The sequence below is a fragment of the Strongyloides ratti genome (genome assembly GCF_001040885.1).
Source record: "Strongyloides ratti genome assembly S_ratti_ED321, chromosome : X".
Lineage (NCBI taxonomy): Eukaryota > Metazoa > Nematoda > Chromadorea > Rhabditida > Strongyloididae > Strongyloides > Strongyloides ratti.
The window spans coordinates 1843504-1866464 of NC_037309.1; the positions used below are offsets into that span (position 1 = coordinate 1843504).

At 22.2% G+C, this 22961-nt stretch overlaps 6 protein-coding genes across 6 annotated transcripts; 4 read left to right on the forward strand and 2 right to left on the reverse strand.

Moving 5' to 3' along the window:
• Positions 1-593: 593 nt before the first annotated feature.
• Positions 594-1435, reverse strand: SRAE_X000039200 (Peptidyl-prolyl cis-trans isomerase B; the record flags this gene model as incomplete). Its single annotated transcript, XM_024644732.1, has 2 exons — positions 594-1204; positions 1387-1435. 2 exons carry the CDS (start codon positions 1433-1435, stop codon positions 594-596), a joined length of 660 nt encoding a protein of 219 aa, XP_024510261.1.
• Positions 1436-3785: 2350 nt separating this feature from the next.
• On the reverse strand, positions 3786-5012 carry SRAE_X000039300 (Isocitrate dehydrogenase [NADP]; the record flags this gene model as incomplete). Its single annotated transcript, XM_024644733.1, has 1 exon — positions 3786-5012. The coding sequence occupies one exon, from the start codon at positions 5010-5012 to the stop codon at positions 3786-3788; it is 1227 nt and encodes a 408-aa protein (XP_024510262.1).
• A 2570-nt stretch (positions 5013-7582) lies between these two features.
• On the forward strand, positions 7583-8274 carry SRAE_X000039400 (Hypothetical protein; the record flags this gene model as incomplete). Its single annotated transcript, XM_024644734.1, has 4 exons — positions 7583-7738; positions 7791-7879; positions 7930-8115; positions 8157-8274. The coding sequence occupies 4 exons, from the start codon at positions 7583-7585 to the stop codon at positions 8272-8274; spliced, it is 549 nt and encodes a 182-aa protein (XP_024510263.1).
• Positions 8275-9169: 895 nt separating this feature from the next.
• On the forward strand, positions 9170-10717 carry SRAE_X000039500 (Hypothetical protein; the record flags this gene model as incomplete). The annotated part of the gene is made up of 1 exon (XM_024644735.1): positions 9170-10717. The coding sequence occupies one exon, from the start codon at positions 9170-9172 to the stop codon at positions 10715-10717; it is 1548 nt and encodes a 515-aa protein (XP_024510264.1).
• A 4207-nt stretch (positions 10718-14924) lies between these two features.
• Positions 14925-20704, forward strand: SRAE_X000039600 (Peptidase M1, membrane alanine aminopeptidase, N-terminal domain-containing protein; the record flags this gene model as incomplete). Its single annotated transcript, XM_024644736.1, has 8 exons — positions 14925-15093; positions 15143-15480; positions 15534-15695; positions 15789-15939; positions 15988-17729; positions 17811-18449; positions 18515-18807; positions 20689-20704. 8 exons carry the CDS (start codon positions 14925-14927, stop codon positions 20702-20704), a joined length of 3510 nt encoding a protein of 1169 aa, XP_024510265.1.
• On the forward strand, positions 20697-22829 carry SRAE_X000039700 (Transcription factor HNF-4 homolog; the record flags this gene model as incomplete). The annotated part of the gene is made up of 3 exons (XM_024644737.1): positions 20697-20856; positions 20907-22639; positions 22686-22829. The coding sequence occupies 3 exons, from the start codon at positions 20697-20699 to the stop codon at positions 22827-22829; spliced, it is 2037 nt and encodes a 678-aa protein (XP_024510266.1).
• Positions 22830-22961: the final 132 nt, after the last annotated feature.

Sequence of the window (22961 nt, forward strand, 5' to 3'; positions counted from 1 at the left end):
ATGTATTTTGGATATGTCAAGAGAAGATTATTATAATTGTTCAACCAATAATTGATACAAAACACCATCTTTTCTCCAGATCCATAAGTATTGTCTTAATATATAAAAGATAAAACTTTTCTTTATTGAGATAATTTATGCTATTAAAAGCGCATGAACTTTTATATATGATAATTGCTGTTATTTAATTGTTAAAATGATACTGTAATTATAAAAATTTAAAATGTATTAACCTTTCTTTAGCATCTAACAACTTTTATCTCTTATTCATTACGCAAGTTAATAATAAACTAACTATCTTAAAATACTAATATAGTAATAATAATTATTATTTCCAATTATTAAAAATGTTTTCTTAATATTTGTTATGTTAGTTATTTTAACAAAATTGTTAACATTTTTCATTCATAATATTCTATATATCCGGTAATCAAAATCTCAAGAACAAAATTGAAAACAAAATTTAAAATAAGTTTATTTATTAAACTTTGAGATTTTGCATCAAATATACTAGGTATATTTTTATATGTACCCAATTATTTTTGCAAACTTTTTTCACAATAAATACGAAAAATGAATGAAAATTTAAAAAATTAAACAACTGGTTCTTTAGCAACTTCGAATGGTGTTTCAACAGGAAGTTCTCCACAATTAGCAATAACAACATCACTTTTTGGTTTATCACCTGGATGAGTTGGTGTTTTTTCAATTTTTCTTACAACATCCATTCCTTCAAGAACTTTACCAAAAACAACATGACGACCATCTAACCATGAGGTTTTGACAGTTGTAATAAAGAATTGAGATCCATTAGTATCTGGTCCAGCATTTGCCATTGAAAGCCATCCAGCACCATAGTGTGAAAGTTTGAAGTTTTCATCATTAAATTTATTTCCATAAATAGATTTACCTCCAGTTCCATCACCACGAGTAAAGTCTCCTCCTTGAATCATAAAGTTAGAGATAACACGATGGAATTTAGATCCTTTATATCCAAATCCTTTAGTACCGGCAGCAAGTTGAGCAAAGTTTTCAGCAGTTTTTGGTACAACATTTCCAAATAATCCAATAACAATGCGTCCTTGATTAACACCACCAATTTCAATATCAAAAAATACTTTTTTTGTAACAGTAACAGTATCTTGTCCATAAATTGTGGCGAAAAGACCAAGAAGGCCAATTAAAACAATAGAAGAAGTCATACCTATAAATACAATATAAAAAATTAATCATTCAAAAATATATGAAATAATTAAAAATTATTATTATAAAAATTTTAATAATAAGTTAAGTACATTCTAAAAATATTAAACATTTAAAAAAAGAAAGAAAATATCTTAACTTTGGATAGATAGGTTACATTTTATATATAAGAATACTACTAACCAACAATAATAAGCTTTTTATATTGGCGAAGCGCGCGCCGAGGCCACATTATCTGAGTAGGTGTATTTCCACAAAAAGCAGATTCGAGGTTATCCACAACAGTTAAACAGTTTAACAGCCTACTTAATCTTGATTGAAAATTAATAGCATATAGTTGTGTTAGGGTTTTTTTAACACGTTGTACAAATGTAAGATAAAGACACAGAACACCAATAGAAAGATAGTTATGATAAAATCAATTTTAAAAAAAGATTAATAAAGTAAGGTAAAAAGTAAAACCAGGACGATTTATGTAATGATTAGATTAACAAACAATATTATTTTACTAATAATAAGTTTATTTTAAAGAAGGTTAAACATTAAAAAATATAAAAGTAAACGATTATATAAGAAAAAAAATGAACCTTTAATATTTGATAAATAAAATAAGCATTTAAATATGTTATAGATGACACCAAAAAACTTCCACGTTGGCTGCTTTTAAAATATAGGTCGATTGTAATTTGTTTATCTTGTAATGTATCATTTATACTTGCAAGGTCAATCATTGATAAAAAAAATTTTATATTATAAGAAAAAATATATATTCAACTTTTGGAAATAAAAACACTTATTATAATAAAATTAAAAATATTTTTTTTAAATATATTTTTTTTTTGATTGGTATCTCTGGTAATTGATAAATTTGAATAATATAAAATAAATCTTTATTTTTTTATTAAAATAAATTTAAAAAAATAAAGCATATTAAAAAAGATTCTAAAAATTGAATTTTAATTTTATTTGTAAATGATAGATTTGAATAATTAATATAGTTATAAGCATAGCATGGATAAATTGATTATTAAATATTTTCCTTATATTAAAAATGATATTGCTTAAAACCAAATATTTCAATTGAGAATATACTTTTATCAATATTATAAATTATTTTTTAATGTATGAAATAACAGTTTTAATATATCAAATTGTAAAAAAATTAATTTTCTGCATTTTTATTAATTAAAAAAAGTGCCTAATTTTTATCAAAACATTTTTGAAATTATCATAAAAATCGTTTAAAAATAAAGATATTTGAACACTCACCTCAAAATACATATAAAAATTTTTTATATTAATTTTTTTAATGTTAACAATTGTATTTATTTTATTAAAGAATTTTTGATTTATCAATAAATAAAACATTAAAAAAATATTTAATATAAGAGGATAATTGAAATAATAAAAATCTATTCTTTTATACATTTTAAATTTGAAAAAAGTTATTAAATTTTTTAAAAATACTAATTAAAGGATTTGTTATATTAATAAAGTAAATGTTATTAAAAAGACTTTGATTATTCATTTTAAAAATATTTTTTGCTATCTTATAATTTATAAATACTAGTATTTATAAAATTACTATCTTTTTATTGTTTTTTTTATTGTATGTTATAAAATATCCTTAAGATACTTTTTTGAAACGACATGTTACTGGTATTTATTTTAAGATTTATTTATAAAAATGTTATATACTTTTTTTAAAAATTTAATAACATTTTTTTAAAGTATAAGTGCATATGAAGTCAAATTATAATTGTAACATTTTATTAATAAAACTTTATAATTTTCATAATTTCTAGAATTACTATCTTTTTTTGCATCTTGTAATTATACTTATATCTCATATATAAATTTAAAAAGTCTGTTTTTTTTTTATTTCTATTAAGATATACATGCTTTCTTTCTAACATGTTTTAAAAATGATAATTACCAATGTTTTATTAATGTAAAAGATTATATCAATATATATTTTTTTAATTTTAAATTCTATCTTTCTTCAAAATTTTTATAATTGATTGAAACATGTTTATCAATTGATAATTAATAGACAAAAAAAGTTATGTTTATATAATTTTATTTAAAGAATATTATCTTTTGTAAATGTATAATAAATTCTAACCTTGATTGTTGCAAAAACCTTCTTAAATTGTCATCTTGATAAAAAGAATCAATACAATTAGCCACGTTGTACAGATAAAAGTTACAATTTGGAAAATTTCTTATTTTTTACAAAAAGGATAATATTTTTTTATAATAGATAATTAAATAGCATTTTATATATGATGTAAAAATAATTATCCAAATAATTAAATTAACTTTGATTTATATTTATATAAAAAAACATTTTAAACATAAAAAGAAATAAAATATAAGCCGTTTGCAAAATATTTTTAATTATAATTTATAATCACTTTTGATGATTATATTTAATTATTTTTTTTTTGTAAAAAGAATTTAATAAAATTAAAATATGATAATTATATTTAGATGAAATAAAAAAAATATTTGTTAAGTGATTTTATTTGGGAAATAAGTCTAACATAACAAAATTGAGAAGTAAAAATTAAATTTATTAATTATTGTTCTTGCTTTTTGTTAAGATTTTCAGCAAGTTTATCAAGGAATTCAAAAGTGTTAAGATAGTCACTGCGTGTAACACCAGATAAACCTTTAACACAGATAGCTAAATCTTTTGTCATGAAACCAGCTTCAATAGTTTCAACACAGACAGCTTCAAGGTCAGAAGCAAACTTAGCAAGTTGATTATTATTATCGAGTTTAGCACGATGAGCTAATCCACGTGTCCAGGCAAAGATTGAAGCTATTGGATTTGTTGATGTTTCTTGTCCTTTTTGATGTTGTCTGTAGTGACGTGTAACAGTACCATGAGCAGCTTCAGCTTCAACAGTTTTACCATCAGGGCATATGAGAACAGAAGTCATAAGTCCAAGTGATCCATATCCTTGAGCAACAGAGTCTGATTGAACATCACCATCATAATTTTTACATGCCCATACAAATCCTCCATCAGATTTCATTGCTTGAGCAACCATATCATCGATAAGTCTATGTTCATACCAAATTCCAGCTTTTTCAAATTTGGATTTGTATTGTGTATCATAAATATCTTGGAAAATATCTTTGAAACGTCCATCATATTTCTTTAAAATAGTATTTTTTGTTGAAAGATAAAGAGGCATTTTTCTATCAAGAGCATAATTCATACATGAATGAGCAAAATCTTCAATTGATTCATCAGTGTTGTACATTGAAAGTGAAACACCTGGTCCTTTGAATTGGAAAACTTCATGCTTAATTTCAGTGCCATCATCACCAATAAATTTAATTTCAAGTTTTCCAGATCCTGGAACAACAAAATCAGTAGCCTTATATTGGTCAGCATGAGCATGACGTCCAATGATAATTGGTTTTGTCCAAGTATTAACAAGTCTTGGAATATTTTTGCAAATAATTGGCTCACGGAAAACAGTTCCTCCTAAAATATTACGAATTGTTCCATTTGGTGATTTCCACATTTTTTTAAGTTTAAATTCTTCAACACGAGCCTCATCAGGGGTAATTGTTGCACATTTAACAGCAACATTATATTTTTTTGTAGCTTCAGCAGCATCAATAGTGACTTGATCATTAGTTAAATCTCTATTTTCTATTCCTAAATCATAGAAATGTAAGTTTAAATCAACATATGGAAGGATAAGTTTTTCTTTAATAAGATCCCAAATGATTCTAGTCATTTCATCTCCTTGAATTTCAACAACATCTCCTCCTTGAATTTTAGTCATATTGATACTTCTAAAAAAATAGTTTAAATTTATATTATAAAATTATTAAATGATCATTTAAATATATAATCAAATGTTTATAAGAATTAAATGTTGTAATGTCATATATTTTTAAAATACATTAAACATTTACAAAAGTTTACTTTTTTTTTTAAATGAATGTAAGATAACTTAACAATCAGTTTGACTTATGATATAACTATAGATACTTATTATAACATTAAAATGATAATGTGGAAAAAATTTTTTGTTACAATAAACATTTTTCTTTGCCAAAAAAAATTTTTATATATGAATTATAAATATGAAACATTTGAAGGTCGTTATATAAATACTGTTCTATTTGAAATTAATGCTAGGTCATTATATTAATATATAATTTTAACTAAAGTATTGTTTAATTCTCCACCTATCAAAAGAATATTTTAGATTGTATAATAAATTAAAACTACAAAATATAAGTGTAGCTTTCAAATAGATGTTAAATGACTAATGAAAATCAAGATAATCAATAAATAAAATCAAAAAATATATATTGCTATAAACTAATATAGGTCATTTCACTAAGTGATATATTTATTAATGTTTTAAATCAAGTTTTATATACAAAAAAAAAATAATAATAATAAGTTATTTAAAACCTCAATTAATATAAAATTTATTGGAGGAATGTCAACATTAGTTTAACATAATAATATATTGGAAATTTGAAATTAATTGAAATAGAATTCTTTTATAATTGCTAAACCGGATACTACTAAAACAATCGCACCATTCATTTAAATTTATGTATGATAAGGCATATAATTTTTATGATTATTAAAATAATTTGTATGCAAAAAGTGTTATATTAAAATGTACATACTACAAAATCAATTTAATGATAAGCTTTGTTATATAATAGAATTAGAAAAAAATCTGTTAAAAAGATGATTTAAATAAAATACTTTAAATAGGATTTTAATAAATTTTCTAAATTTTTAAATAAGATACTTTTAATAATTAAATCAAAATGGGTCATGAATTTATTTGTTATAACAATAAAATATATTAACAAATATTATGTTAAAATTGTTAAAAATTAATGTACTTTAAAATAACTATGGTCACAAAAATTTTTTTTATATTATTAACAGATGTATAAATATATGTATATATATATTGTATTTTATAAAATTTAGTTGATATAACTAATTTTATCATTATAATGGTACATATAAAATTAAATTGTACCTGTTATATTATTTTAATTTAATTGTTATTCTAACACTTATTTTTATATTTCTTTATAATATTGTTCAATTTTTTATTTCTTTTTATAACCAATTTGTTTTTATTTTATCATAACTTGCCATCATTTTGAAATGCTACTCAAGCCTACTTAAAACTAATAGTTATATTTTAATATATGGAATAATTTTAAGAAAAAAAAAAAGAGAAAAATAAATATTATATATTTTATAAGTATAAAACTTATTTTACCAAAAAATGTTATAGCGTTATAAATATATCTATTTATAATAATTTTAACATAAAAGATATCATATTATATACTTTAAAGTATGAAAAAATTTTTAAAATCATAATTCATATCTTTTTTAATAAATAAAAAAGAATGATTTAAAAAAAAAAATTTTTTTTATAGTAGATTATTTATAATTTTTATTTGTATTCTTATCATAATAAAATGCTTTTTTTTTATGCTATCAAATGATTATTATTATAGTTTCACATATGTTTGTTTTATTCATAGTATTTTAATACTATGTCATTGTTATTTATAAAAATGCAATACTTATATTAGAACAGTATTTAATAAAATATGTACTATATTAATCTTGTCTTTATACATTTTATTAAAATGTAAAAGTATATTTTATTCATTTAATGTAACTTTTAATTACTTTATTTAGAATAATACAGATCAAATAAATAATCGATTTTTTAATTATGATTCAATGAAACTTTTAGATTATGCCTAGTTATAAAGAAAACTAATTAACATTTTTGCGATGGTAGTTGTTTATATTATTAATACTTATATAAAATAAAATAAAAAAAAATCGAATATTTATATAGCTATTTACACCGTTAACAGTAATGTTTACCACATAAAAGACATTTATTAATATAAATATACTCATTTTAATCATACAATTCATGCATATTTGAATTATATGTTTTAAAAATATTTTATCCATATATCTATTGATTTAATATTGTTGTTTCATTTTAAATTGATATAAATATTAAAAATTATATCAATTAAAAATAATTATAAGCAAATAAAAATTTTTTTTTTGTTTTAATGATATTATAATTTTAAAATTTGTTTTAAAATTATTTTATTTGTCATTACGTTTATAATATGTTTACCAAAAATTAAATTTAAAAAAATTAGATTTTTTTATTTTATAAAATATTTAAACAATTTATAATCTTTTAAATACTACAACAATACTTTTATTAAATAATGATTTTTAAGTTTTTAAGATTATTACAAATTTTAACTTACCACTACCAAAATTACATTTTACATATTATATGGATATTTAGTTAAAGATATAAATATGAGATTAACTATTCTAAGTTTATTTTATTATATATATCTTGCATTTGGTGATTTTTGTGGAGAAAATAGAGTCCCATCTGCTGTTGATGTTGATTATAGTGGACAAATATCATTATTCTGTTCTCGTCCATCATGTTTTAAAAAACATTATAGTGTAAGTTTGAATTTATAATATTTTATTATATATATATTTAATATTATTTTAGAATTGTGAAGAACGTGCATTTAGTTCATCATGTCCATCAAATACAACATGGGTTGGTGGAATTACAAAGTATCACCCACGTAGAAGAAAGTATGTTTTAAAAATAATTAATTAAAAATAATTTATTATTTATTTATTAGTGGCTTTAAGTTAAATTGTTGTGAATATGAACAATTACCAATTGTTGCTGATTTAGTTACAGAAGAGCTTATTATTAAGCCTGGTGAATATTTTGAAGGAGAAGAAAAAGTAGATGATTTAGGAAGATATTTGTTATCATTTGAGCTAATATCTGATATCTCAAAACATTTTCATGTAAATGAAACGTAAGTTAATCATAACATTATATTATTATCTAAATTTTTAGAATTTTTTATAAACTTAAAGTTCTTAGATTCTATTGTGATAGAATGGTAGAAGATAAAAAACCAAAGAATAAATGGCCATATTTTGAAGATTTGGATAATGAAGATAAGTCTGAATAAATTTTAAAATAATTTGTTGATCTCAGATAAATAAATAAAAAAAAGAAATTTTTTACATTATACAACAATTGATAATTCATGCCTTAAAAAGATTAAATGAAAATACAATTGCAAATATGCTTGGCTGGTCATCATACAATATAATTGTTATTTATATTTATTTTATTATATTAAGAATGCTATAAATAATAAAAATTAAAACTTGATTTAATTTTTTTTTATTACACAGCGATAATTATAAATCTTAATTTTATTTTTTTTTATTGTATTTTATATTGAATACAAAATTATTTAAAATAGTTAATATTAATAATATAATATTTAATAAAAATGTAAAAATTATAAGAATAATATTTTAAATAGTTTTGTATATATATATATATTGTTAAAAGATTGAATTATTAGAAGATTAAAAGAATTAAAATTTTGTATTTCATAGATTAGATAGTTATCAAAAGATATTTTTGTTATATTTAATATAAATAATACAAAAATAAAAAAACAAGTTCCACAGAAGCAAGAATAAATTATACCAACTTGTGACATCCAAACATTTTTTTTATTGAAGCTGCAAATATATATATAAATATTGGAAAAATAATATTCAGTTAATATTAATTTTTTGATTGCCATTCAGAAAAAGCACTAAAAATGAAAATTGTAATTATTAACATTTAATGAACAGGATTTTTACCAAAGTTCCAGAAACAAGCTATCCTATGGCAATTAGGCGCGGTTTTTTTTGAAAGATTTCTGAATAAACTTCTTGGAGTATATATACATTCATTAATAAAATAATTTTTTAATATTTACATATATATATTTTTTAAAACATATTTATAATAAATTTTTTTATTGTCATTATTTATTTATTTTTATTTTTTAAGGTTATAACATGAAATTTTTTAATGTAATTACTGCCACTATATTATTAACAGGAGCTAATGCTTTCTTATTTGGAGGATTAGGAGGTGGAGGTGGATCAAGTTGTTGTCCTCAACCTAGTTGTGGTTCATCATGTAGTAGTGCAAGTTCTTGCGGATCATCTTGTGGTGGTGGAAGTTCTTGTGGATCATCATGTGGTGGTGGAGGTAGTTCTTGTGGCTCATCATGTGGTGGTGGAAGTTCTTGCGGATCTTCATGTGGCGGTGGAAGTTCTTGCGGATCTTCTTGTGGTGGTGGAGGTGATTCATGTGGATCTTCATGTGGTGGTGGAGGAAGTTCTTGTGGATCTTCATGTGGTGGTGGAGGAAGTTCTTGTGGATCATCATGTGGTGGTGGCGGAGGAAGTTCTTGTGGATCATCATGTGGTGGTGGCGGAGGAAGTTCTTGTGGATCATCATGTGGTGGTGGTGGAGGTAGTTCTTGTGGATCATCATGTGGTGGTGGTGGAGGTAGTTCTTGTGGATCATCATGTGGTGGAAGCAGCGGATGTTCTGCTCCAGCTCCTGCACCAAGTTGTGGAGGTGGATGTTCTGCTCCAGCTCCTGCCCCTGCTCCAAGTTGTGGAGGTGGATGTTCTGCTCCAGCTCCTGCTCCTGCTCCAAGTTGTGGCGGTGGTGGTGGTGGATATTCTGAACAAGCTCCAGCTCCTGCACCAAGTTGTGGTGGAGGTGGTGGTGGTGGTGGATATTCTGCACCACCTCCAGCACCTAGTTCTGATTGTGGAGGTGGATCATCTTATTCAGCTCCTGCTGCTCCTCCACCAATGCCAGTTCAAGCTCCTGCACCATCTATGTCTTCATATTCAGGCGGTCAAGGTGATGCTTCTTCCTACTCAGGTGGAGGAGGCGGTGGAGCTTCTTCCGGTGGATATCAAAGTGGAGGAGGTGGTGGTGGAGCATCTTCTGGTGGATATCAAGGAGGTGGTGGTGGAGCATCTTCTGGTGGATATCAAGGTGGAGGTGGTGGAGCATCTTCAGGTGGATATCAAGGAGGAGGTGGTGGAGCACCTTCTGGTGGTCAACAAGGAGGAGGCGGAGGATCTGCTGGATACCAAGGTGGAGGTGGTGGAGCTCCATCTGGTGGTGATTCTAGCAATTATCAAGGAGGAGGACAAGCTGCCGGTGGAGGAGAAGCACAAGGAGGACAACCATCTGGAGGAATGGGAAGTGACTATCAAGGTGGTGAAGGTGCTTCTCAAACTGGAGGTGGTGGTTCACAATATCAAGGCGGTGGTCAAGGAGGTGGTGATGCAGGTGCTGGTGGTCATCAAGGTGGTGGTTCTGATTATCAAGATCAAGGTGGTTCAGATTACCATGATAATGGTGGTGCTGGTGGACAGGCTGTTGGAGGTGGACAAGCTGGTGGTGCTGGTGGTGCTGGTGGAGGAAGTGCATATTCAGGCAGTCAATCTGGTGGAGCACCTCAAGCTAGTGGATATGGTGGAGGTTTTTCTAAAAGGCTTCGTGTTGTTGCTAAAGCATTACATTTTAATGCTTAAAAACATTTATTTATATCTTATTAGTACGTTAGAAAAACAATTGAAGTCGCTAATATTCTCACCAGTTGCAATAAATAAAAATGAATTACTTCATGTTGAAAGACGTACTAATAAGATGAATATCATGCCTTATTTAATATATATTTAACACATGTAAAAATATTTTTAAAATAAATAAAACATTACTTGTGAGAAATTGTACCAAATATGAAATTTAACTTATAAATAAAATTTTGAAATATTATACTAATGATTCTAATTGTCAAAATTAGTTTATTTTAAGTAGAGTATGATAAGTTTAAAAATTGCCTTTTTTTATATTATATTTATAATAATTCTAATTAATTTTTATAATTGAAATTCGAGTCAATATTCCTTTAAAATTAACTAATGTTTTTAATAATTTTAAATTATTTTCAATATTCTTTATATATTTTATAATAAGTTTATTTATTTTACAAAATAAATTTATATATATCAGTTTTTTAATAAAAATTTATCATATTTTGTGTGATAATTATATATTAGTTTGTGAATTTATGATTTTTTTTTATCTATATTACTTGTGAAAAAAACTTTTTTTAAACTGTATGATTTTATATATTTACTAAATTATATATTATTTTATTGTTTGTAATTAAATAAAAGATTCTATTTTATTATAAAAAGTTTAATGACCTTTAAAATAAATATTATTAGTTTTTATACACCTATGTTCATGAATATTATTTCTTATCAAATTTTATATCTTTGAAAACTATTTTAAATATCTTATAAAGACAACTTGATAATCTACAAACATTTAATTTACAATGTGAGTTTAAGAATTTACAAATAATCATATTTATAATCATTAACATAATCTATAATAATTTTAAGATATTTAATTGTATATAACTTTTTTAGAATATGTTTTACTACTTAGATATTTTTTTAAAGTTTTTATTTTCTACTAAGAATATATAAAAAATTTTTTTTGACAAGTTAATATATTTATATAGAATATAAGATTAAAGAACTTATCATAAAAATACTTTTTGAATATATTAGAAAAATGTTTCTATAAGATCTTTGATAAGGTAATGCCTCTTTTATAAATATTAAAAATGCCAAAAATATTAAAGAAAAATAGAAAGTTTAAGAAGGAAGTTTAATTTTTTATGCAAATTATATAATAAATATATTTTTGTTAAATTTAAATACAAAGTTACAATAACTTAAAAAAATATATATATCTTTTATATTTTTTAGATGTGATAATATATATATATATATATATATTTTTTTTTTAATCTTAATTTTGTTTTTTATTAAAACAAAGTTTTTTTTACAATACATTTGCACATCAAATAAATAAATTTCGTCATTAAAAACATTTTATGATGTCGGTAAATCAAAAAACTAGTTAAAAGGAAATTCTTTTAAAAGAAAATACATAATAATTTATGTAATATCTATATAGTTCATTACAACAACTGATATTTTTTTTAGCTTATTGTAACAATATTTTACTAAAAACTGTAAAAATTTAATAAACTTAATTTAATTTTTATTTAATTTAATTTAATTTGACATAAATTTATACTCCTTATGCACATTTTATTACTTTTTAACATATTTTAAGAAATTAATTTAATATTATTTTGATTTTTTAGTTTTACACATAAATAAGCTGGTAAAAAATTTTTTTATTTATAATCTCAATTTTTTAAATCTTTATTTTAAATGTAAACTTTATTCATTTATATAATTTAAATAAAAAGTTTTGAAATGTTGTACATTATTGTTATTTTCTTTTTGTTGTCTTATAAAAAAAAATCTTAAAAGTTTTATTTAAGAAAAAAATTTTTTAATTTGTTATAAGAAAATTTCAATGAAAATCGCAAATTTTTTATACTTACTTTTAAAAATTATTTGAAGACTTTTTTGTTAAAAGTGTTAGAAAAATTTTTTTACATTTTGAATAAATAATTTTTGTGTTTGTAAGTTAAAATCTTATTTTTTGCTAAAATATTTGTTAAAGTATATTGTTTTTTTTTAATATTTAAATTAAAATGATAAAATATACTTATATAAAAATTTTATTTCATTATTAGGAAAATAGTTTGATATCTTTCGATATAAATATTTTTAAATCAAATTTTTTTAAAAATATATATTATAGTAAAAAGAATAAATTTGTAAAGTTAACTGATTTCCTTATTATTTTTTTATTTGACATAATAATATATTGTACAAATATTTGTAAATAAATTGATATAAAAAATATAGAAATATTGTAAATATACGTAAAACATATATATGCATTACTAGGGCACTTAACATTTTCGGCACTTCTTTTGATAAAAGTGTTTTTATATAAAGCTATTCATTATAGATTAATAAGTCAAATTTTTTTATAAATAACTTCATTTGCTTAAAATATAATAAGTATATGAAATGCCATTAAGATAAATTTCTATATAAGTGGGTAGTGATGTAATTGATATACGTATATTACTATAGTCATATAACCCTTATAATGTCATCTCCTTTGATTCAAATTTTTAAGAAGTATAAAAAGTCACTTGATAAGAAGATTTTATTTTGTAGAATTGGTATTAAAAGAGGGTAAGTCGTGTCATTTACAAAGAGATTCATTTACACTCAAAAGATTTTAGAAATGATGTAAAATACATAGTTATTTTATGTTTTCTGTAATCCTCAGGATTTTTAAATTTCTTTCAATATTTTAAAACATTCAAATATTATATATTTATTTTATTTACAAATAAATGTATTTTTGACTTTTTAACATTTATTAAACTTTTTCTTCTTTAATTTAAAAAAAAAATTTATATATATAGTTTAAAATATTTAAAAATTATTATCCCATAACTTTTTATATTAGTATAGTCAACAATAATGTTATTTTATAAAAAAAAATATTAGTTAAAAAATAAAATATTATTGAGAAAATATTTGAGCACATTATATTAATCTTACATCTGACACAAAAAAAAAATTAAACTTTAGTCATAATAGTTGTTAAATTCGTCACTAACATACCATTTAAAAAAAAAATATTAGTAAATTTATGTTGATAGCTATTAACTTTAAATTACTCTAAAAATCATAGGGCTAAAACTAATAATTAAAATTTTTTTTTTACTTATATTTTATCTTAATATACTTTATTATTTATATAACTATTATTCATAATTGATAGCTAAAATGCTAAACTTTAAAATTATTTTGGACTCCAATTGAGCTATCCTGTTGCGCGGTATTTATTATATTAAAACAATGAATAAACTTAATAGTTGTAATAAATATTTTTATCAAAAGTTGAAATTTTATATTTTGAAGTAAATAATATGTAAATATTATTTAATTTTTATAGTTTTTATATGAAAAATGATTTTTTTTTCTTTAAATAATTATTCTTCATTTAAAGATAATATTATATTCTTATTCATTGAATATAAATTTATATTTTTTAACTTAATATTTTAATAATATGATATTAAAATTAAGTAAACGTATCAAATTTACATTAATATATTAGAAAACCTTTTTGAATATTTGATTAACATTTTATTCTTATAAGTATATATCAGAAGTTATTAAAAAATATATATAGATAAAAAAAATTTTTTTTAAAGTGTAAATATATTTAATAAAATGTTAGATGAAAAAAAAGTTTATATAAATATTACATATTTTAATTATTATTCAGGAAACTTTATATATTTATATTCTATACAATTTATCATTAATTTTACAAATTTACATATGTAACAATTTATGCTTAAATTAAACTAGCATTAAATAAGCTTTAATATTAATCACAAATCAATCATTTTTTCTTGACATATTTGTTAGTAAAAAAAATTACAACTTTATTTTCTTTATCTTTAAAATTAAATAAAAAAAACTTTAACAATTTAAATAAAATATTTACTCTATTATTCCGAGAGCCTTATTTGTAATAATCATTAACTTTACTTTCTTTTTAATTTGAATAGAAAGAGAATTTTGAACTTATACTGTTTCCACTATTTATAATACATAATTTATATTATTAAATTATTTTTTCTACAAATTATTCATATACATAGAAATTTTTGTTTATCATAATTTTCATTACTATTATTATTATTATTATTATAAAGTTTTATATAGTTATAATATAGTTTAAAGGCAGACTACTAAATATATTTTAAAAATGCATGGTTCATATAGATTAAATAGTAATTATCCAAGAATACAATCTGAATATACCAATGATGAAACAATACCATGTATGAGTAATTGCAAAAAACAAATGATAATGGTAGAAAGTCATCATTCAAATGGAAAAAATTGTATAACTTCAAGTAGATTAATTAAAAATGGTATGAAATATTTTTTTTAAATTATAAATATATTAATTTTTTATTCTAGGTAAATTTAAAAAGAATTCTCATATATGGAAAGAAGCAAGCTGCCAGAGAAAGTGTGTTTTATGCTTTTTTGTTAATTCTATTCTAATATTAACAGTTTGTATATTATTTTTTCTTTTAAATTGGTTATCTGGAACAAGTATTATAAAGTTATCTATGGGCCAGGTTTGTAATATTTTTTTTTTAACAAATATCTGTTTAATAAATTTACAGCATGTTGATCTTACGAATGAATTAACTAAAACTAATGATAAAAATTTATTAAATTCAAATATAATATCCCAAACTAACAATTTAGTTGAAATTGCACGAGAATCCTATAATTTATCAAATTCAAAGGTTATTATTAATTTTTTTTTGTTTTTTTATGTTTTAAATAATATTTTTTTCAGCCAATTGATCATAATCTTTTAAGTAAAGTTTACCCACCAAAAGTAGAAAGATCACATATTGATATATCACATGAATCTAATTCTCATGAACAATTTCCTATAATATATAGTTTAACACCAAAGTTAAACAATTCAATTATTCCTATTCATTATGATATAAATGTAAGTTTCAATATAAAAACATTATATTTATTAAAAATATTTTTCTTCTTATTTATTATATTTTAAATATATATATTACATTATAATTTTTAGCTCGATTTTACTGAAGTCTCTTCACAAACACATGTACTTGGTCAAATATCGATTGTTCTAGAAAATAAACTTAATATATCAAATATTAAAGAAATAAAATTTCACGTTGCACCAAATATTTTTATACAAAGAATAAGATTAAGAGCAGGAAGTAAGTAATAAATTTTAAAAATAACAACAAACTAAATATTTCCTTTAGATAAAGCAATTAATATAAATGCAATAAAAAGGCAAAAGAGATATAATCTTATTGTCCTTCAACTGACTGAAAATCTTATTCATACAAAATATTTATTAGAAATGGAATTTAGAACAAAAATTTGTACTTATGATAACGATGGAGTTCAATGTATCAAAAAAAATGATGAAATTGTTGGTTTTACAACAAAGTTTGAACCTTTTTATGCTAGAACATTTATTCCATGTTGGGATTCACCTAATTTTAAAACAACTTTTAATGTTTCAATTAAACATCATCATAATAAAGTAGTTCTTTTAAATACAGCAATTGAAAAAAAAATGGATATTTTAAATAATGAAAATAATGAACCATTAGTATTAACTAAATTTAAAAAAACACCTTTAATGTCTGTTTATTTATTAGCTTTTGTTTATGGTGATTTTATTAGTCTTGAAACAAGATCAAAAAGAAATATATCTATTTCAATATATACTGATCCAGAAGATATATATTTAACACATTTTGCAAGTCAATTTACACCAACAATGCTTGATGAAATTGAAAGTCAATTTAATTTCCCTTATTCAATGGAAAAGATTGATTTAGTTGCTACACCTACATTTTCTGTTGGTGGTATGGAAAATTGGGGATTAATTATATTTCATTCTAATATGTTATTAATAACAAATGATTTTTCAAGTTCTCCAAATTTAACTATTGATTATTTTCATGAAAGATTAAAAATTGAAAAAATTGTAACTCATGAATTGGTGCATCAATTTTTTGGTAATCTTGTTACACCAAATGATTGGAGTGAAATATGGTTAAGTGAAGGTTTTGCTACATATTATGTTTATTATTTTTTAAAACAAAAACATTTTTCAATAATGGAACATGAGTATATGTTAAGATTAGTTGACTTTTTTGAATCACAAACAGGTGAAGAAAAAACTTCACTTATTTTACATTTTACAAAAGAAAGTATCTGTTCAGATATCTTTGATAGTATTGGAATATATATTCGTGGTTCTGTTGTTGTAAAAATGATTGAAAATTTAATTGGAATAGATTCTTTTCAAAATAGTATGATAAATTACCTTTCAAATAATGCTTACAAATCTGTTGATAGAAATGAATTATATGAAGCATTACCAAAATTTATTATTTGGGGTAAAGAAACAAGTGATTTTAAAAAAGTATTAGAAACATGGTTAAATAATCCTGGTATTCCAGAAGTAATAATTACAAGAAATTATAATATTAATACAATAAGAATAATTCAAAGGATATCTGATCAAAATAAATATAAAATCTTTCTTAATGATTACATTCCAGAGGATGGTATTGGACAAAAACATAATAATAAAAGATCAAATAAACAAATAGATGCTAAAGCTTATTTGACTAATATATCATATAACAAAGATAATGATAAAAATAGTAAACATACAGCACCAAAGATTAAAGTTCAAACTGTTGATGATAGTAGTGATAAACGAATTTTAGAACATATGTTAACTTTAAATAATAAAAATGATTTTTTTAGTCAAACTTTATGGAATATTCCTTTTATTTATCAATTTACATCAGAAAAAAATCCCAAACAAATATTGACACGTCAATTTTGGTTAAATAATGAAACAATATTATTTACAGATAAAGATATTTCACCATCAATACCTTTACTTGGAAATGTTAATTGGTTATTTCCTTTTAAAATAAATTATGATTTAGACAATTGGAAAATGTTAATAAAATTAGTAAGTAAATTTGTATTAATAATAAAAAAAAATATAAATATTAATGTGTATTTAAAAAATAATAATAAAATAATTTTTTAGCTTCATACTAATTACATGGAAATACCAATAAAATCAAGAATACAATTAATTGTTGATAGTAAAACTTATCTTAAACATTCAGGATTTCCTGAACTATATATACAATTATTGGGATATTTACAATATGAAACTGAACTTGATGTTATACTATTTGGAATTGATAGTATTTATGATATCGTAGATTATTATAGAGGAACATCAATAAATCGTGACATTATTCTATATTTTAGAAAATCAATTGCAAATAGTGATAATTTTTTAAATCAAGTTGGTGATGATCCTGAAATTGCTGGGTTATGGTTAATAGATGCTACAAGAATATCAAAATTATATAAATTAAGATGTCTTGCAGAGTTAGAAACATGTAATGAAGAAGATTTTAAGAACCAATGGATCAAGAGACCAACTGATTTGAATGTTGAACAATATCAACAAATAACTGGTATTTGTCATTATTTATATAAAAATGCTGGATATGATGAAATATCTTTATTAAGCAAATTTTTAAGTCGTAAATCACAGCAATGGACTGTAAATGTAGCATTATCAAGTTGTGTTAATGATGATCAATTACTAAGACAAGTGGTAAAAAAAATTATTGACACAAAAAATGCTGCTGTTTATATGTCTGTTCTTGAAGTAAGTATAATATATATATATAAATATATATACAATTTAAACTCATTTTTAATATTTTATTATAGAGTGTTTTTTCTCTTCATTACAATTTTGGCTTCAGAAGACTTTTTTGGGAAAAAATAGGACAACTATCAACATCAGAAAAATTGATATTATTTGCTGTAAATACTGGAAAATCTGACTATTTGGCAAAATCTTTATTACATTCTATAAGATCTTTAGAAGAACTTGATATTGCTTTTAAAGTACTTGATTCATGGCCAACTGTTTTAGAAAGAAATATTGAGTATATTAGAAGAAAACTTCATTGGATAGAAAAAGAAGCTTCAAAACGGGTTGTTAAATTTTTAAAAGAAAGGTAATTTACCTTTATAATGAATATTTTCCATGCCTTTTTACTTATAATTATAATCATACTTTTTGTGTTTTGTCTCAATTATCATTAATCAATTTAAATGTTTGTACCTACCTTATCTAATCATATTTTGACCCAGTATTGTAAAAAAAAATTTTAGATAAATAAATGAACTTATTTATCGTATTACTTTTCATATAAAATTTTAATATAATATTTTAGTAAGTACATTCTTGATTACATATTTTAAGTACATAAAAATATTCTACAACTTTAAAAATACTTTTTTTTTATTTTCTTTATCTATATTAATATTAAAAATATAATTTTAATAATTAAAAAAGAATTATGTTACGATTTATAACTATGTAATATAACTATGTAATAACGTTTTATTTCATTTTATATATTATTATTATTAATCTTTGAATAGTTAATGTTAAAATTTATTTACTTCTCATAAATTTATTAATATACAAAATAAAATTTTAAGTATATTGTTATTAGTGATAAATATCTTGTCTACTAATATTTTAAATAACATAAAAATTTTGCCACTTTATAAATGAAACTTTTATTTTATAGTTATAATTTTTTAAATTATATTTTATAATTATATTATTATTAATAAATTTAAATAATAAAATATCGTTTAAATTAAAAAATACATACATTTTTAATATATAAAATATATTTATTTAAAACTTTATATATTACATAATAATAAAATAGTTTGTTATTTTATAATATTTTATAAAAATTTTTCTATTTTGGAAAAAAGATGTCTATTAGGTATAAGTAATAAATAAAAAAAAGTTTGACTAAATTAATTATATTTATACTTTTATAATTGTCAAGTTAAATTTATGATATGTAATATAAAGTGTGAAAAAAAATATCTTTTTTTGTCTATCATAATATAAAAATTTTACTTTAAATTTTCTATAATATTTAATAGTTATTTTTTAAAATAGTGTTATTAATAATTATTATCTATTATGATATTTAAAAATAAAAAATATTTAATAATCATAATATATTCATTACTACAAATATACGATCTTTGATGAGATATTATAAGGATTCAACAAAGGCGTATCATTTTTGATACCATAAATAAATTAATCAAAATGTCATGTGTGCATGATGTAATTTATATAAACAGCATTTATTAAGAATTTAATTACCCTCAAAGTCTAAATATTCTTCTTTGGGTTGGGTTTTTAAATTGACGCAATTTTTAACAAATTTAACAGCGTTTATTAAAATTGTAATATTATAAGTTTATGTACAACATTCAAACATTTATTTTTCTATATTCACATGTATACATTTATACTGATATACAAGTAATAGAAAGGATTGATGAAGTTGGAGATAATAAATTGTCGTGATTATAATTATTGTTATAGAGAAGTATACAAAACTATCGACAAAAGTTGATTATTGCGAGATCATTTATGCTATAAATATCAGACAACTATAAGATCAAACAGTGTTAAGACTTTATTTATTGTAGTATTTTGTTCTTAACGTCTATTAGTAGTTTCAAAATTTAGTGTAAGTTAAAAACACTAGAAAATAGTCTATTTCTAGAAATTAAAAAAAAAAAACCTAGAATATGGTTTTATTTGCGTATTATAAAAATAATGCGCAAAAATCTTAATTTTCGATGTTTTATTTGTAAAATTAGATATTATATAAAAAAGGATATAATTTATTAATTACACTTAGAAAAAATAAATAAAATTTAAAAAAATAAGCGTTTTTTTTTTAATATATTTATCCTTTTTTTTTAATTATATATATTTTTTATTTTATCTTTACTTGTTTTTTATTAAAAAATTTGTAAATATTATATCAAAAAAAAATTGCTATCTTTAGATTTTTAAATGCATAACGTAATAGATTTATCTATGAATCAGCCTGTGCCGACAACAACATTACATAATTCAACGTTATATTATAATACTGGACATGAATCAAATAATTCACATATAAATACAAATAATAAAGCAAATTCCATTTCACCATCAGATGGTAATTCTAGTAGTATGTATTAAATTTAAAACTATTAATTAATATTTTATTATCATTTTTAGTTCAAATGCGGTGTAAAGTATGTGGTGATTTAAAAGCAGGAAAGCATTATGGTACAATCGCATGTAACGGTTGTAAAGGTTTTTTTCGAAGATCAATATGGGAGCAAAGAGACTATTCTTGTCGATTTGGAGGAAAATGTCAAATTGTACAAGAATATAGAAATAGATGTAGAGCATGTAGATTAAAAAAATGTTTTGAAATTGGTATGGATGCCAGAGCAGTACAAAGTGAGCGTGATAAACATAAAAAAAGACCAGAAAATATTAAAAAAATGTTATCAAATAATAATTCAACACCACCACCACATGAATCTCCATTTATTCCTGTAACACAGTCACTTTCAGCTGTTTTTAGTCATCCTTCAGATATTCATCAATCTTTTCAAATATCACATCAATGGAATGGTAAATATAATGGTTGTGTCTCAAAACACATTGCAGAATCATTAAGTAGTGTATCATCAAAAATAACTTCAGGAATTAGTAACATAGGAAATTTTAAACTTGATAATAATAGTACATCTTTAAAATCTTCAAGATCATCTTCACCTGAAAAAAGTAATTGTAATATATTTAATATATTATCTGGTCAACAAGTTGTTCCATTAGAATTAGAACATTTCACATCAAATTATAAATTACATCAACATTCTAATCCTGAAATTCCAATTGTTCAATATTTAATACAACTTGAAAGAATTTGTGATAATATGGTTGATCCTATAACAGAAAGTCCAATTACAGAAGAATTTGATAAATTATGTCGTGTTGATGTTACAATTGAAGCAGCTTTTCGTCAACCAGGAGTTGTCGCAAAAAGAACTCCACCAAGGTGGACAGCTGAAAGATTAACAACAGTTGATGATGTTCATATTGGATGGTGTAGATCATTTGTGTTATGTGTTGATTGGGCAATGATTATGGCAGATTATAAGGAATTATCAAATGAAGATCAATATACATTATTACGTAATCGTGTTGTATCTGTTAACTGGCTTCAACATACTTATAAGACATATAAATCTGGTTGTGATGGTGTTGCATTAGTGAATGGTTCATATTATCCTAGAAATAAAGATCTCCAAAAAACTATGCATCCCGGTTGTAAACATTATTTTAAAAATCTTTGTGAACATCTAATGCTTGATCTTGTTTTTCCAATGCGTGAATTAATTATGGATGAAGGTGAATTTTGTATTTTAAAAGCTCTTATCCTTTTTACTGTTGATAGAAGATTAAGTGAAAATGGTAAAGATCATGTTAATCGTGTTCGTGAAAAATATATACAAGGATTATATCAACATGTTAAAAATAAACATCAAGAATATAATGAACTTCAAGTATCATCTAGAATTTCAAAACTTCTCTTATTACTTCCTGCCATAACTCATTTGTCGCAATATGAGGATGACAATGTACAATTTTTGGCATTATTTAATATGGCAAATTTAAATGGATTACCATATGAGTTACATTCAAGTATAAAACAAGTTCCTAATGCAACACCTGAATTAGCTACATCTTTGTCCCAATCAATTACATCTGATCAAAATCATCTAGACAATGGAAATGGTTCAGGATCATCAATAGGAATTAAAGTTGAAGAAATGATATCAGATAATGTATCAAATAAAATTCAAAGTTCTACACAATCACATATATATTCTCATAATACAAGAAGCATTTCCACTCCTATATCTCAACATCAAAATTTATCAATGCTTCATCATAATGTATGTTAATTAATAAACTATTATAGTTCAATTTTTGTACTTTTAGGTACATGATCAAGGATCAAAAAATCAAAATAATGGAATGTGTTCACTATTAAATAATTCCCAACAACATTTATCAGCAAATTCCATGACAAGTAACGATCCTTCAAATGTCGGCATGTACAATAATAATCAATCTCAATATTAAAAAAAAAAATTATATATTATTAATAAAAATTTTCAAAATATTTACAAAAAAATAATTTTTTTTTGCAATAAAAAAAAAACTTTTTACATACATATTTATATAAATTTATTTCTTAAAAATAATAATAATAAA